This window comes from Ictidomys tridecemlineatus, chromosome 7 (assembly GCF_052094955.1).
Source record: "Ictidomys tridecemlineatus isolate mIctTri1 chromosome 7, mIctTri1.hap1, whole genome shotgun sequence".
Lineage (NCBI taxonomy): Eukaryota > Metazoa > Chordata > Mammalia > Rodentia > Sciuridae > Ictidomys > Ictidomys tridecemlineatus.
In genome coordinates, this window is record NC_135483.1 from 180,389,933 (window position 1) to 180,405,242 (window position 15,310).

The 15,310-nt window shown below is 54.3% G+C and overlaps 1 protein-coding gene across 4 annotated transcripts in view; it reads left to right on the forward strand.

Annotated features, from left to right (window-relative positions):
* Pnkd (PNKD metallo-beta-lactamase domain containing) overlaps positions 1 to 14,248 on the forward strand; it is a 65,433-nt gene extending 51,185 nt beyond the window's left edge. For 2 of the 4 annotated variants that reach the window (XM_021729928.3, XM_005330462.5), the window contains 8 exons: positions 8,018 to 8,133; positions 8,255 to 8,367; positions 9,110 to 9,168; positions 9,788 to 9,880; positions 10,180 to 10,343; positions 11,157 to 11,243; positions 12,000 to 12,115; positions 12,318 to 12,718. In XM_021729928.3, coding sequence (XP_021585603.1) covers positions 8,018 to 8,133; positions 8,255 to 8,367; positions 9,110 to 9,168; positions 9,788 to 9,880; positions 10,180 to 10,343; positions 11,157 to 11,243; positions 12,000 to 12,115; positions 12,318 to 12,491 — 922 coding nt within the window. In that variant the 3' untranslated portion in view covers positions 12,492 to 12,718. Of the gene's footprint in view, positions 1 to 1,296; positions 1,539 to 8,017; positions 8,134 to 8,254; positions 8,368 to 9,109; positions 9,169 to 9,787; positions 9,881 to 10,179; positions 10,344 to 11,156; positions 11,244 to 11,999; positions 12,116 to 12,317 lie in introns of those variants that run through there. The other 2 variants (XM_078018001.1, XM_040267796.2) reach the window with 2 other exon arrangements.
* Positions 14,249 to 15,310: the final 1,062 nt, after the last annotated feature.

Here is a 15,310-nt window from a genome sequence, read left to right on the forward strand (position 1 = left end):
CAATTTGGAAGGCTGAGGTAGGAGGATTGCTAGTTCAAAGCAGCTTTAGCAAAAGCGAGGTGCTAAGCAACTCAGTGAGACCCTAAATAAAATACAAAATAGGGCTGGGGATGTGGCTCAGTGGTTAAGCACACTTGGAGTCAATCCCTGGTACAAGGGGGGAAAAAAGAAAGAAAGAAATCAAGTATGAGAAAAAAAAGAAATCAGGGGCCAGGGTCTAGGATGGGGCTCAGTGGCAGAGCTCTTGCACAGGACCCCGGGACCAATCCCCAACACTGTAGAATAAAAGCGGCATTGCAGCCAGGTCGGGTGGGGTGGGCCACAGGCCATAGCTTCTTCTCAGGGTCTCCTCCACTACCACATTTTCTCCACTGGGCTTTGTTCCTTTTTTCCTAAATTCTCTCCTCTATCTGGCTCTCAGTGGGACCCACAGAACCATCAGCCCCGCCAGCCGTCCAGGATCAGGAATCCCAGAGCCTGGATTCAGAAGGGCCCTTCATGAGTCCTGGGTCAGGGTCTTATCCTGAGACCCCTGGGTCCCTGTTCCTCTGCAGTTGTGTGCAGAACGCTGCCTGGGTAACAAGTTAGCCCAGAGAAAGGATTCAGAGCTGTCCAAGCTCTGGAGGTCCCAGAGGCCAAATTCTGCCCTGTGTGTCCAGGTCACTGTAACCACCCTGACATATCATTTTTCTCAGAAAAGGCCCTCAGAGGAATTGGAGTGGCCCCGAAATAGTTCAGAACCACTCTTCTCATCCTACCCCCTCATTTGGGGTTTGGGGAGGAATTGAGTGCCCGAGTGGACTCCCAATCAAGATGCCAGGAATGAACCTCTGCCTGCAGTCATTATGGTATCAAGCGAGCCCCTTTCCCCTCTCTGGGCTCCATTTCCTCATCTGTAAAATGGGAGGACCACAGTACCTGCCTCAGTCCTGTTTTGAGGGTGACCTGCCTGAGGTCAGGGGTGGGAAGCACGCGACTCAGGGTGTGCCCACAGGCGGAGGCAAAAAACCTGCTGATTGTTATTGAAGGTGAGGCATGAGCTCCAGAGGGGACCTGTGACCTGAGCTGGGCAGAACAGGGGCTGGGGGGGCCCAGCTGCAGACTCCAGCTTCCTCCTTCCCCTTCCTGGCCTGGAGGCCCTGGATGCAGACCACATGGCAGAGGAAGTTGGGATTTTGTGCCCAAGTGACAGAAACCCCACCCCTGCCCTTGGGTCTGGGTGACCTGCTTGGCAGAGCACCCTGCTCACCCAGGTCTGTGGAGGCAGCAGGGAGAGGGAGGGACATGGGAAGCAGGTGGGAGGAGGGGGAGATGGGTGGAGAGGACTTAATTGGGCAAGACGCCCCCCTGGGCTTCCCAGGATCCAGCAGCCTGGTGTCCCTTGGAATCTACATTTTGGCCTCTGTCACGGCACCATCCACAGGCCAGGCCCTCTCCTGGCCTTGCCTACTCACCAGCCAGACGTTCTTGATGCCAAGGGCTGAGCTGGGAGCTCCGGCAGGATTGCCAGGATCCCTGAGGAGCCACAGGAGGCGCAGGTGGGAGTCTGCCCACCCTGGGCAGGGCACTGACCAGGGCGCCTGGGTGGAAGCCATAGGCATGGCCTCTGCCTCAAGGACCCAGGGGGTTGGGGAGGGTGCATGCCCCAAATGGAGCAGAGAAAAGAGGTTTTCTGCTGGCCTCATCAAGGGCCACTTCTCTGAGGAGGCAGGTGTGAGCAGAGCCTGAAACACAGTTAATGGAGAAGGCTCTGAGGGTGGGCAGGAGGGCATTGCAGGCAGGGACGGGGGGGGGGGCTGCCAGAGCAAAGGCAGGGAGCAGTGGGGTGGTTTTGAGATTTTAAAGAGTTAGTCCCTCATTCAAAAAAGGCTAGGTACTAGAGCAAGCCTCTGTCCCGCCCCCAGTTTAAGAAATAAGCCCCTGTCGCCCTGCTTACTTTACCACCTACATCTGTATCCCAGAATGGTAGCTCTGTGGTTTCTGCATGTGTTGCCATTTTTAATAAATGTCATCAGCTGTCTTCTCAGCAACCCCTCTTTTAGCTTAATGGTATATGTCGAGCCTTGAGCGTGTGGAGACCCGTTATGCTAGATGGTTTGTTTTGCTGGCCGTGTAGGTTTCCAGAGAGTATGTCACACTTGTTTATATATTTGCTGATGGGCATTTGGGGAGTTTCCACCTTCCCACTCTGGGAGTGCAAGGCTGTCATTAAACAGATCAGCAGACACAGATCTCAGGGCTCACAACAGGGCCGCCCCTCCCCCTGAGCCAGCTCTGGTCCTGGCCCTGAGTCACCCCCACCTGGATGACTCAGCATCTCTGACTACCCGCTGTCGCTGCCTGCAGGTGCAGCAAGCCAGGGAGTGCTCAGAAAGGGATGTCAGACCATGGCTTCTCTGCCTTAGCCTGGCAGCAACTCCTCTCCAGCCATGGCCTGACCTCTGCCTGCCCCTCAGATCTCTGTCCTCCCAGCCCTGCCGAGAGACTGAAGCCCCCCAGAAACTCCTAGAACATACCATATACTCCCTCCTGCCCAGGCCTTGATACCACGCTGCCCAGAACAGTGCCCACTGCAGGGTCCGACTCTCAATTTCCAGGTTCCATATCACCTCTGAGAGAAGAGGTCTTCCCTGGCCACCTGCCACAGTCAGGCCTCTTCCCTTAGGTCCCTCTCCTCCTTCCCCAGCTCGAATTAACCGATACTTTGCTGACGTGTGCTTTTTCTGGTTTGGCCTCTGTGGCTCTTCCTGTCACTACTGCACAAGCTCCCGGAGGCCGGAACCGTGGACCTTGTCTTCAGCTCTCCCCCCTGTGTCCCACAGTGCAGTAACTGTTTGCTGAGTCAAACAAGCAAAAGAGAGGGGCCTGGTTTCCCCAGTCCCTTAGCACATGGTCCCTCCTCACAGTCTTGCTCTTTGTTGGGCGACAAAACCAAAGCCCGCATGTAAGCATCCAATAAGGCAGGGAAGGACATTTCTCAGTCCCTCCCAGCAGATGACCCTGTGCTAGCAGCTGTGTGGCTGAATTTAGGAAGGAAGTGGCAGTTGCTCAACCTCTCCCACCCTGAAAGAGCCTTGCCTGTTATCTTGCTCTATGCCACTTAGTCTCTTCCAAGTCCCAAGTGTGGCTTGCCATTCTGTGGATGAGGAACCTTATCTACAAGACCCACAGCCTGCCAAGGGCACAGAGCTGGTGTAGGGAGAAAACGAAGACAAACAGACCTCAACATGGCGCAATTGGTGTCGGGTACAGAGGAAAGGTGCTTGTCTCATTGAACTTTTTAACTTTCCATTTTGAAATAATTTCAGAATTGCCAAAATAGCACAAAGAATTCCTATATACCCCTTGCCCAACTCCTCAAATATTAACATCTTTCATAACCACCGTACAATTATCAAAACCAACAAATTAGCATCAACACAAGATTGTTAATTACTCTCAGAACTTATTCAAATTCTGCCAACTGACTCCCTAATATTCTTTTTTCTGGTGTAGAATTCAATCCAGCTCCCGGAGTAGCATTTAGTCTCCTAGTTTTCAGTCTGTCTGTCATGATGTTGACACGTTTGTCTGAGGTCTTCTTATGAATAAATTATGGCTATGTATTTTTGGCATGAGTACCGCAAAGTGAAGTCATGCCCTCCTTGGCATCATATTGAGATATTGAGAAGCACATGATGTCTGTATACTGTGGCTGCTGAGGTTTTTTGTTTTTTCTTTGCAGGGCGGGAGATGGAACCCAGGGCCTCACCTATGCTAGGCAAATGCTCTGCCTGCCCCTGAGCTACACCCCCAGGCCTGAGGGTAACTTTGATCTTGGTTTCAGGTGGAGTCAGCCAGGTTTCTCCCCTGCTGACTGATTAGACTCCTGTGCAGGAGATGCAGGCTATGCAAATTTGCTCCTTCAAATTGTACTTGGCTGACTGCCCCCAGCGCCCAGGTGTAGACTGCGCTCCTGTGCTGGAGCTCTCAGTGTTGTCTGTGTGTTGAGCCTCGGTGAGCGAGCGAGGGAGGCTGAGGGCCAGGGAAGGCTTCTTGAGGGAGGAGAGGGCAGCACAGGCAAGGGACCTGCCCAGGAGGAGGCGGGCTGTGCCCTCCTTCTTTCCCATTCCCTCAGGCTCCTCACCTGCAGGGTCCTGCACAACCTCTGGCGGCAGGCCACTGTGGGGCCTGTCCTCAGGCAGCTGACAGCCACCGGAGCTCACCCTTCCTCCAGCTCAGGACCTTCAGGGACAGTTCAACCCTCCAGTTCCTGCTCCAGCAGAGAGGGGCAGCAGCCACAGCTGTCCACTCACCACCTCTCTCCAGCGCGCGCGCGCGCGCGCGCGCGAGCACACACACACACACACACACACACACACACACACACTCTGCCACGCCTGGGTAAATTGTGGAGGGAATGAAGAAGGCCGCCCTCTTCTCAGGATGGTAGAAATGGCTGACACCTGTGTCTCCCACTCGCTTCAATCTGCTATCCTCTACCCTCTCCAAGAGTATTCAAGGGATCAGAGGGACACTTGGCAACCTTAATGTGTCTTTTTTATTTCTTAATATGTCTTTCAGTTTATATATTTCTTTCTTTGCCTCCCCCCCTTCTCTCCCCTCGTGTCTCTCTCTCTCTCTCTCTCTCTAGTGGGGATTGAAACCAGGTGATACGTGTGCTCTACCACTGAGCGACATCCCCCTCAGCCCTTTATTTTATTTTGCCACAGGGTCTCTCACTGAGTTGCCCAGGCTGGCCTCCTCCTGCCTCAGCCTCCCAAGTTCCTGGGGTTACAGGCATGCGCTATCACTCCTGGCTTTAGTTTTCATTTATTTTTAAGTCCATTTTCTATCTTTTGTATTTGTGTTTTCAAGCAGTAATTTTTATGCTGGTTGATTAAAAAAAGGAAAGTAAAACCAACCTGAGTATACAACAATAAAGTGTTTGGTTTTGTTTTTAATTTTTGTTTGGGGAGGATCTTATTTCTGAACCACAGGATTCTTTTAGAGTTTCTCACTTACTCTGGCTCTCTGGCTCTCTCCAAAAGTATTTCATGTTCACTACCAGATAGGAAGAAAATCCAGCCAGGTGCCGGGCTGCACCCCTGCAATCCCAGAGATTCAGGAGGCTGTGGCAGGAGGATCACAAGTTGGAGACCAGCCTGGGCAACTTAGGGAGACCCTGTCTCAAATTTTTAAAAAGGGTGGAGGTGGTACTGGATTAGTCATTCAGTGGGAGAGCACCCCCAGGTTCTGTCTGTGGCACCACAAAACAACAGTAACAACAAAAACACAAACAAAATCTATTAAAGATCCACTGGTATTTTCACTGAGAACCACTCTCAACGACTCAGTGCCTTTTCAATGGAGATGTACACAAATATTCTAAAAAAAAAAAAAAACAAAAACCTCCATGTGCTGTTTATAATTAATTCCTGCCATCTGTTTTCTGTTGTGCTCACTCAGCTATTTTAGCAGCACAACACAGAAAGAATAGCCTGTCCCCAGCAGGGGATGGCCGGAGGGGCTGGTTGCACTTCCCCTTCTTCTGCTCCGCAGACTGCACAGCCTACCCCGGACAGAGAGGCCTAACTTCTTTAGGAAAGTGTGTCTAACGTGGCAGTTCCTCTGGGATCCTTTCCCTGGTTTTAGTGTGTCATCTTTACTTGTTGACTGTCCTATTTCTCCTGCCAGAACATAAGCTTCAAGTGGCTGGTGACTTTGCCCTGGGCGGTGACTTTGCCCTGCACCCTGTGCACACAGGGTCTGCCTGGCCAATAGCCAGGGCCCGATAAATATTGCTGAAGACACAGAAGCACAAGCGGCTGAAACTGACTCAGAAATAAAGCCAAAATAGAGGACCTATTTTTTAAAATGGCCTTATGACCCATAAGAGACTACAAAGCCCCCTCAGTGCAGGGGTGTGGGGGGCAGGGAGGATACTGATTAAACTTCAGCTGAACCATTATTCCCAAATTGTCATGGAGGCCTGCTTGCTTCTGCCAAACTGCAGACGAATCAGCTAGTTCTTCTAGGCTCCCCCACTCAGTGTGCCCCCTGCAAAACACATATCAGAAATCCTGGAGAGGTATGGGGTCTGTCCTCCATCCTGACTCACTCTTCTGCCTCAGGCTTCAACAGCCAGAGTGCCTTCCTATTTTCTGACTAGCTTGACATGCATCCCCATGCAGACTGCCCCTGACCCCATCCCCAGCCAACTTAAAAGTTTCCCTTCCCTGAAAGAACTGGCTACATAATTTGTAAACCTAGCCTAAAGTGAAATCTTGATCCTCTTGTTTAAAAAGCAGGGACAAAGTGCCATTAAACGTACTAAAAAGTAGAGCCAGGCATGGTGGCACACACCTGTAATTTCAGGGAAGCAGGAGGCTGAGGCAGGAGCATCCCAAGTTCAAGTAGCTTAAGGCCTAGTCTCAACAATTTAGCAAGGCCCCATCTCAAAAATTTTTTTAAAAAGATCTGGAGTGTAGCTCAGTGATAAAGTATCCCTGCGTTCAATCTCCAGTATTACCCAAATCAATGACAAGTCAAAAGAATGATCATAAAAGAAAAGAAACACTTCATTTTTGATAACTTTTAAATTATTATTTCTACCAGTACTAACAACTTACTGAAAATTAAGGAAGGACTGAATGAAAGAGGACAGATTGGTCATCTCATCTTTCCTTCCCCTTCATAAATGCACTGATGAGTTAGGAAGTCACAGAGTAGGAGAGGTTGCTGGAGGGTTCTTTGGTCATTCATGTTCCTTGGAACACTGTCGTCTGTGCATTTGAAACAAATCCTAGTTTCACTGATAGCTTGACCTCTGGGGTCAGCCAGCATCCCCAGCCCTCAGTCACAGATGTGCACTTAACCTGTCACTCCGGGTCTTCTTGAATTTCCATGCGTAGGGATCCCCCAGAATTCTGTGCTCACGAGCATCTCTAATACAGTATGTGTATGGTAGAGTGGAATGGAGCCTATTCATACCACCATGTGTTCCTCTTCTGCTCATGTGCTCCATTGTCGCCTCAGACTCTACTCACAAGATGCAAGTTCAAAGATAAATTTATTAATAATTTCAAGATGTGCCAAGAGCTGTGGCACACACCTGTAATCCTAGTGACTTGGGAGGCTGAGGCAGGAGAATCATGAATTCAAAGTCAACCTCAGCAACTTAGCAAGGCCCTAAGCAATTTAGTGAGACCTGTCTCTAAATAAAATATAAAAAGGACTGGGGATGTGGCTCAGTGGTTAAGCACCCTGGGTTCAATACCTGGTACCCCTCCCCCGCAAAAAAGAATTTCAAGATGGTAACAGCAGAGCATTAAATTGAATGGAGCCTGTCTTAGAATGGGCCCTCCTAACTGCACAGGCCGCACACCTGTGAAGCCACCTCTGTATCCTGACATTTTGTGTTTGGAAGACTGTCACCATGGTCCTCTCTGTGGCCTTTTCCCAGTGAGCCCAGGACGGCCTAGAATGATGATGGGATTGGGTCATCCGGATGCTTCCACTACCAAGCAATCGAATAGAACTTTCTAGTTTCCCCAAACAAGTCCTGCTGTCTGCTGCCTCTGGGCCTCTGTTTCCTCTGCCCCAGTGTGTCTCAAAGTTGTTGCCGGATCAGCAGCAACATGGAAGTTTCTGGGTCTCAGCGCAGACCTTCTGAAGGTGGAAACTGGGGTTGGGCCCGGGGATCTGCTCCTTCACAGGTCCTGGGGGGATTGCGATGCCTGCCTGGCTCCACCAGCCAGGCTCCTCCTGAGCTGCTTGTCCTCCCTCAAGGCTGCCTCCTAACTCCTCTCCACCCCCTTAGGCGGGGGGCCAGCTGTAGATTCAACCCACAGTCCCCCTGGTGGCTGCAAGCTCCAGGTGTCTGTCTCATGCTCCCTCTTGTGTGCTGACAGAGCACACAGTAGGCCAGCAATGTGTGCTGATGGAATCGCCTCGGCTGAGGAGTCGAGCTGTGGGGCTGCAGGGATGACGAGGGGACCCTGGAAGTCAGGGCTGACCCCTGCCATCTGCCCTCCAGGTACAGCCTGTACACGCGCACCTGGCTGGGGTACCTCTTCTACAGACAGCAGCTGCGCAGGGCCCGGAATCGCTACCCCAAAGGCCACTCCAAAACCCAGCCCCGCCTCTTCAATGGTGAGTTTCGGGGCGCCCCTGGCCGCATCCCCGGGGGTGGGGACACACTCCTGCACCCTTTACTCCCCGGAACTACTGGGCTCCCCACCCACAGCCCATCTCTGTCTGTGTGCGTCCCCAGGTGTGAAGGTGCTTCCCATCCCCGTCCTCTCGGACAACTACAGCTACCTCATCATAGACACCCAGGCCGGGCTGGCTGTGGCTGTGGACCCCTCGGACCCTCGAGCTGTGCAGGTGAGGCGGACGCAGGGGGCACATGGGGTCGCTCTTGGAGGTCGACTTCTTCCCTTGCTAGAAAGGGATGACCCTGGTCCCTCCACCTGCGATGGCGACCCCTCCATGTGGAGGTGTGTGTGCAGGCCTGAGAGCGCAGACCTCCACAGCATGGGGGAGGGCCGGTGCCCTGGCAGGACTGGAAGGAGGGGGCAGGACTGGGGGGGAAGGGGGGAGGGGGCAGGACTGGGAGGGAGGGGGGCAGGACTCCAGGGAGTGGGGCAGGACTGGGAGGGAGGGGGGCAGACTGAAAGGAGGGGGATAGGATTGGGGGGAAGGGGGCAGGACTGGGAGGGAGGGGGGCAGACTGAAAGGAGGGGGATAGGATTGGGGGGAAGGGGGCAGGACTGGGGGAGGGGGGCAGACAGGTGCTGGCCCAGGACTGTGGGTCTAGTCAGTTTCCAAGCTGTCTCTCACTCTTTGCCCCTCACCCCCCCACTACCCTCTGGCCTCTGTCAGTCCCGGGGTCTCCCTCCCTTTCCCGGTTTCTCTGTGTGTAGTGCCTGCGTGTCCCTGCTAGAGCTCGCTCTCCCTTCCCCCTCCCCGTGCCCACCCTCCCGCCCTCTTCCAGTGCCCCCTGTTTCTCGGTCCCCCCATTCTCTCCCCGTTTCCTCTCCCGCTCTCCTCAGCACCCACACCCTGGTCTCTCAGCTTGTCCCCCTCTGCGTCCTGCTCCCCCGACTCAGTGCCTCCTCTTCCCCAGGCTTCCATTGAAAAGGAGGGAGTTACCTTGGTTGCCATTCTCTGCACCCACAAGCACTGGTAAGGGGCTGGGGGGGCTCTGGGGGTCTGGGGGCAGACAGTCTTCCCTAGCCCACCCTTGCCCCACTGCAGGGGTGTGGGTCAAAACTGGGCCCAGAGAGGGCCAGAGGGTGGAAGTCAACAGAGTAACCCAGCACAGCAGGGGTGGAGTTAAGGGGCTGCTCTCCCACCACCATCTTAAAAGGCAGGACAGTCACTCATCCTCCGTTCTGTGGCCATGGAGTAGGTATGTGACTGAGCACCAGCAAACCTTGTGATCTCTTCCATCAAAGCAAACAAGTCTAGTAGGGGATACACTGCATAAAGGACCAATGGCTATGAACATTTAAGTGGCAGGTGGCACAGGGCGTAGAGCATGGGAGGCACTAGGCAGGCTGTGACCAGATCTACTTGTGAGAATTCGAGGATGATTACTGGAGCTGAGAGGAGCCAGAAAGGTCAGTCAGCATTGGCCAGGCTGAGCTCTTTGGGGGTGGGGGATGACAGGTAGTGGGGACAGGGGTGGTGGGGGTGGCAGTGACATTCTGGACAGGAAAACAGCTTGAACAAAGGCCTGGGGATGCTTTGGATAAAAAGGAGGCCCAGGGACAGTTGGCTGCCCATCTCTACTGTCCTACAGGGACCACAGTGGAGGGAACCGTGACCTCAGCCGTCGGCACCGGGACTGTCGGGTGTACGGGAGCCCTCAGGACGGCATCCCCTACCTCACCCAGTAAGTCCCTGGCCCAGGTTGGGAGGGCGTGGCAGAGGGCATTAGCTAGATCTTTGTTGGCATCCTTGCTGGCTCTTAGCAGATCCAAGCCCAGGTAAGGATTGGCACTCCCTGCCCTCCAGCTAGCCCAGCTATGGCCCCCAAAAGAGGAAGGGGAAAGGTTTGGATCTGACCCTGGGCACTAGGTGCTTTCTCCCTGACATGGAAGCCCACCCCCTGCAAGTCGCCCAGACCCCTGGGCCTGTGGAGGGAGTGGGGATCAGCTCTGGTTCCCTCTCTCCCCATTGCTTTGCCTCCAGCCCTTTGTGTCATCAAGATGTGGTCAGTGTGGGACGGCTCCAGATCCGGGCCCTGGCCACTCCTGGCCACACACAAGGCCATCTGGTCTACCTGCTGGATGGGGAGCCCTACAAGGGACCCTCCTGCCTCTTCTCAGGGGACCTGCTCTTCCTCTCTGGCTGTGGTGAGTTTCCCCGAAAGAGGAGAGAGTGGAGACAGGTTGGGACAGAGACAGGACAGCTGTAGTCCATGTCACACATGAAAGTATTGGTTACAACGCGTATGTTGCTTTTGTGTCACGTAATGTTTTTGGTTTGTTTTTTCTTGGTACTGGTACCCATGGGCACTTTGCCACTGAGCTACATACCAGCCCTTTTTATTTTGAGACAGGGTCTGCCTAAGTTGCCTTGGCTGGCCTTGAACTTACCACCCTCCTGCTTCAGCCTCCCTAGTCGCTAGGATTACGTACAAGCACCATTGCACCTGGCCCCCAATTGTTTTTCATATCCTCAAGACTTTCCACGGGGGAAGGACAGAAGAGAAGATCCTGCACCTGAGCAAAGACCTCAAGGGGCACAATTACTGTCACTGGGTGGGGCCTGGCTCTCTGAACAGTGACTAGAGGATTAGGTTGTGGAAGGCTGAGGACCCCTAAGTGAGGGGAGATCTGTAGACAGGTGGCAATCCCATGTCTTAGGCTGCAGAGTCCCAAAGGGCAGCCAGGCAAAGAAGCCCCCCATGGAAAAGAGCAGCCCCCCATCTCCCCAGCTTGGGCCTCAGGAGGGAGGCCAACCTGAAGAAGTCCCCTCCCTCCAGATGCCACTGTGTGCATGGAGCCTGGCCTTGGGCAGGGTGACTGACAGGCCCAGTTCTCAGTGGGAAGAGGGAGCTAAATTCCTGGAGGTGGGTGGGAGGGGCATGGCCAGAGCTTCCAAGTTGGTCCCAGCCCTCTTCAAGTACCATATCCTGTGTCATCCTGTGCCCTTGACCCCACCAGGACGGACCTTTGAGGGTACCGCAGAGACCATGCTGAGCTCGCTGGACACTGTGCTGGGGCTGGGCGATGACACCCTCCTGTGGCCTGGTGAGGCACCTTTCCCCTTCTCTCTAGCCCCACACTGGGCCTGGCACCAGGGTGCTCCACCCTTCAGTCCCCTGGAGCTGGAGCCAACCCAGTTTCTGGCCCAGGGACAAAGGGTTCCGCCTCAGGGGTGGGCAGGCTCCGCCTCCCTTCTTTAGGAGTACAGTCCTGGCTCCTTAAGGCTTCTGCTTGTCACACCGCCATCCCCACCAGCCAGCCCTTGGCCTTGGGAGCCCTGCAGGACCCAGAGCATTCCAAGGGGGTGTCTAATTGTTCATAGCCAGAGTCCGGAAAAGTTAGTAAACGCATCCCACATGTATCATTGCCTTGTATTTTTATAAAAACATTCACAAGTATTAATTCTCAGAACATAGATTCATTCATTTGGCAGGTACTTAATGTGCACCTGACATGAACCAAGCTCTGTTCTAGACACTGGGACCCCATTGGTGACATCCGTGCCCTGTGGCATTATTGTTTTCTCTACTTGCCAAACTAGAAAACTCTGGCTCATTGACTGAGGTGACATGCTGGGCAGTGGCAGAGTGTCCTCCCGGCTCCAAGCCTAGTGGTGTTTGTCTCACCGCCCCCCAGCCTCTGCCTCTTGCTCCTGACTGACTTGTGCCCACAGCTGGGAAGCAGCCCCGCGGGTGGGTTTCCTGGAAGCCCCGCCTTCCTTCCTGGTTGTTGGGTAACCATAGGCCTGGGGACAGGGAGGCCACACCACTGATCTGCCTCATGCCTCATGGCCTCTGCCAGGTCACGAGTATGCAGAGGAGAACCTGGGCTTCGCTGGCGTGGTGGAGCCCGAGAACCTGGCCCGGGAGAGGAAGATGCAGTGGGTACAGAGACAGCGGATGGAGCGCAGGAGCACGGTGCGGGGCTCGGGAGCCCGAGGGACAGCAGCCCAGGGGACAGCATGGGCACTCAGCCCATCCTGAGCCTGATACTAAGATGGGGCTGGGGATGCCTCCGCAGAGCTCTGGACCCAGGATGGGTGGGGGCTGGGGCAGCCTTCCTTTGTTGGGTCGCTTTTCCAGCCTCTGTCCACCCAGCCTGGTGCCTCTCACCCTACAGTGCCCGTCCACCCTGGGAGAGGAGCGCTCCTACAACCCATTCCTGAGGACCCACTGCCTGGCACTGCAGGAGGCTCTGGGGCCTGGCCCGGGCCCCACAGCGGACGAGGGCTGCTCCCGCGCCCAGCTCCTGGAGGAGCTCCGAAGGCTAAAGGACATGCACAAGAGCAAGTGATGCCCCAGTCCACCCCAGCCAGCCCCCCTGCAGTGGGGAGGCTGCCCGTCACCTGCACATCACTGTCCTCCTCATGGCTACCACCACCACCTCCACCTGCGCCCCCAGTGGACATCGTCCCCTCCCCACTGGTTGTGGGGAGGAGAAGGGCAAGGTGATGAGATTAAGAGTGGCCAAAGGCTGGGAGACCCCATGGAGTGCGGCTGGTCATCAAGGGTGACAAGAAAGGAAGGACGTTGGAACATCTCCAGACCTGGTTACTAGGAGGTCCCTCTCTGTTCCTGCACTCCTGGGCCAGCAGGGAAATGTGGAGGCTACTGTCAGCCCCTTCCCCAGGAGGCCTGGCTTTCACTGTAGCCCCAGACTAGGGCGGCAGGAACCCTGACCAGGCTAAGTCCATCTTCTGCCTTTGCCCCGTCAAGATTGAGGGACAGACTCTTCCCAGTAAAATGGTGTCAGGTATGGTGCCTTGGGAAAGTGGTCGCTGCAAGGCTACCTGCTCTGGGTCACTAGGCCTCTCCCCTCCTCCCAGCCTCTCACCCACCCTACCTTGCCAAGGCCTTTGCAGGCAGAGCCATTCCCAGAACCCCAAGGGGCTGGAAATCTGTCTCTAATCTCAGCCTCCGTGGGCCCCCGGCAGCCTAGAAGCAGGAGGGTCCTGGTTGCCAAGGAAACCTCTGCCTTAGGCTGAGGAGACCCCGGATGCTGAGATGCAGAGCCTGACCGCCTGGCCAGCCAAGCTCCCTGGCCTGGGCCTGTCTGCTGGCCTCTGCCCCTGCCGTGGGTCCCAAGGGCTTCCCAGAGGAGAGAGAGCCACAGTCTGCCTCTGACCAGTGCAGTTCCCTCCTTTTGGCCCTTGCTCTTGGGAATTTCTGCCTGCCTTCTTCTATCTAACCATCTCTCTTGCTGTATCCTCAACCCCTCTCCTCTTTTGAGTTCGGGGCCCTGACATTCATCTTGGCAGTTTGCCAAGAACTTCCATTCCCCTGAGTCCCACTGGCCCCTTGGCCCCTCCCTGGCAGGGAGGAGGGCTCTGCAGCAGAATGCAGAAGTGTGGGAGCCGTGGTGGCCTCCAGGGCCCTCGCCCTCTGCTCCCCTCTCCTCTAGCTCTGCTTCTCCTCTAGTCTCGGGTCCAGGTCCCTTTGGGGCCTAGAGAGGGACCCTGTGGTCCTCCAGCAGGCGTACCTGGGGTCAGCCAGGAGCCTTCTCTTCAAGTGTCAAAGCCTTGCCTCGGGCTCTCCTCACCGCACAAGACCCTGAGATGCCCCCTACCCTCTCTTTCCCCTCCTCATCGGGCCTCCCTGCCCTCTGCAGCCATGGCCCCTGGAACAACTCTAGCAATACCACCAGACTGGTTAGCAGTCTGCGCCCGAGACACAGTTTCATGCCTCTGTGCCTTCGCTCACGCTGTTTCTTTGAACCGGAATGTCTCCCCCCCCCCTCCCCCTGCCTCAGCTGCCTGGCAAACACCTGTTCATCTCCCCCAAGAGCCCTCCCCCACCCCCAAGGCACCCGTGCCCCTCCTCCCCAGGCTACCTCTGCACTTTGTAAATGCTTCTCTCTCTCTCTGTCTCTCTGTTTCTCTCTCAGCACTTATCATACCCTATTTTACTTGTTTACATGTTTGTCTCCCCTTCTAGACTGTGAATCCTTAAGGGCATGGACTGTATCTTATGCATCTCTGTATTTCTGCGCCTAGCACGGTGCCCAGCACAACAGTAGGCGCTCAATAAATGTTGAATGAATGAATGATTTAACTAAGGTCTGACTACTCAATGACTTGTCTTTACTGCTGTGTGAGTGAAGACAGCAGAGAACTTTCTAACCATTCTCCCAACTCAGTTCCAGGTCCTATAACTTGGGTTGCTACCTTTGAAAAACTTTGGTCAGAAATGGCACCCTAGGGCTGGGGCTATAGCTCAGTGGCAGAACACTTGCCTAGCACATGTATGGCACTGGGCTCAATGTTTAGCATCATATAAAAATGCTGTCCATCTACAACTAGGAAAAATGTTTTAATTAAAAAAAAAAAAAAAGAAGTGGGACCCTAAATGTATTCTTTCCACAACCCGCATGCATTTGTTCAGGGTTTACAATTTGCTTACTTCAGTGTTTTCCAAACCCTGAGATGCACAGGTGGACCACAGGGCAGGGAGGGTGGGGAGGCGTGACTACACATGGTCACAGCACTTCAAGGGCACAGCCTGTCTTTTTTTTTTTTTTTTTTTGTACCAGGGATTGAACCCAGAGGTGCTTAACCACTGAACCACAGGGCCTTGCTAAATTGTTGAGGTGGTCTCCAACTTGAAATCCTCCTGCCTCAGCCTCCTAAATTGCTGGGATTACAGGATTGAACCACCACTCCTGGCTCTAGCCTGTCTTTAACACCGCTGTGAAAAAGATCCAGACTTCAGCTCCACGCCTTAATTGAGTACCTGTTTCTAATTAAATTTTAACGACATCTTTGTATTTCTCTTTGGGGCCAATATTTACTTTTGACAAGTGACACTAATTTGATTGTAGATATTTATTGAAATGGGAAAACACAAAGAAAAAGTGAAACTTGGCTATGGCCAAACTGAAGGTAGGAATGAAGACAGGGAGCACTGGCTTAGTGACACACGTTCTTGGCCAGCCTAGAGCACAGATTCCCCCCGGTCATAGTTCAGCCCCTTTTAGGATCCCTCACCCCAGGCCAGGGACCCTGGCACTGCTCTGGCCGTCCTGAGTCAGGCTGGGTTGGGATGGGCCACAGCCTTCGCCTCCTAGAGAAGGTGGCTCTGTGTACTCAGGGACGTGTCTGGCTTGCTGCTCTCTGG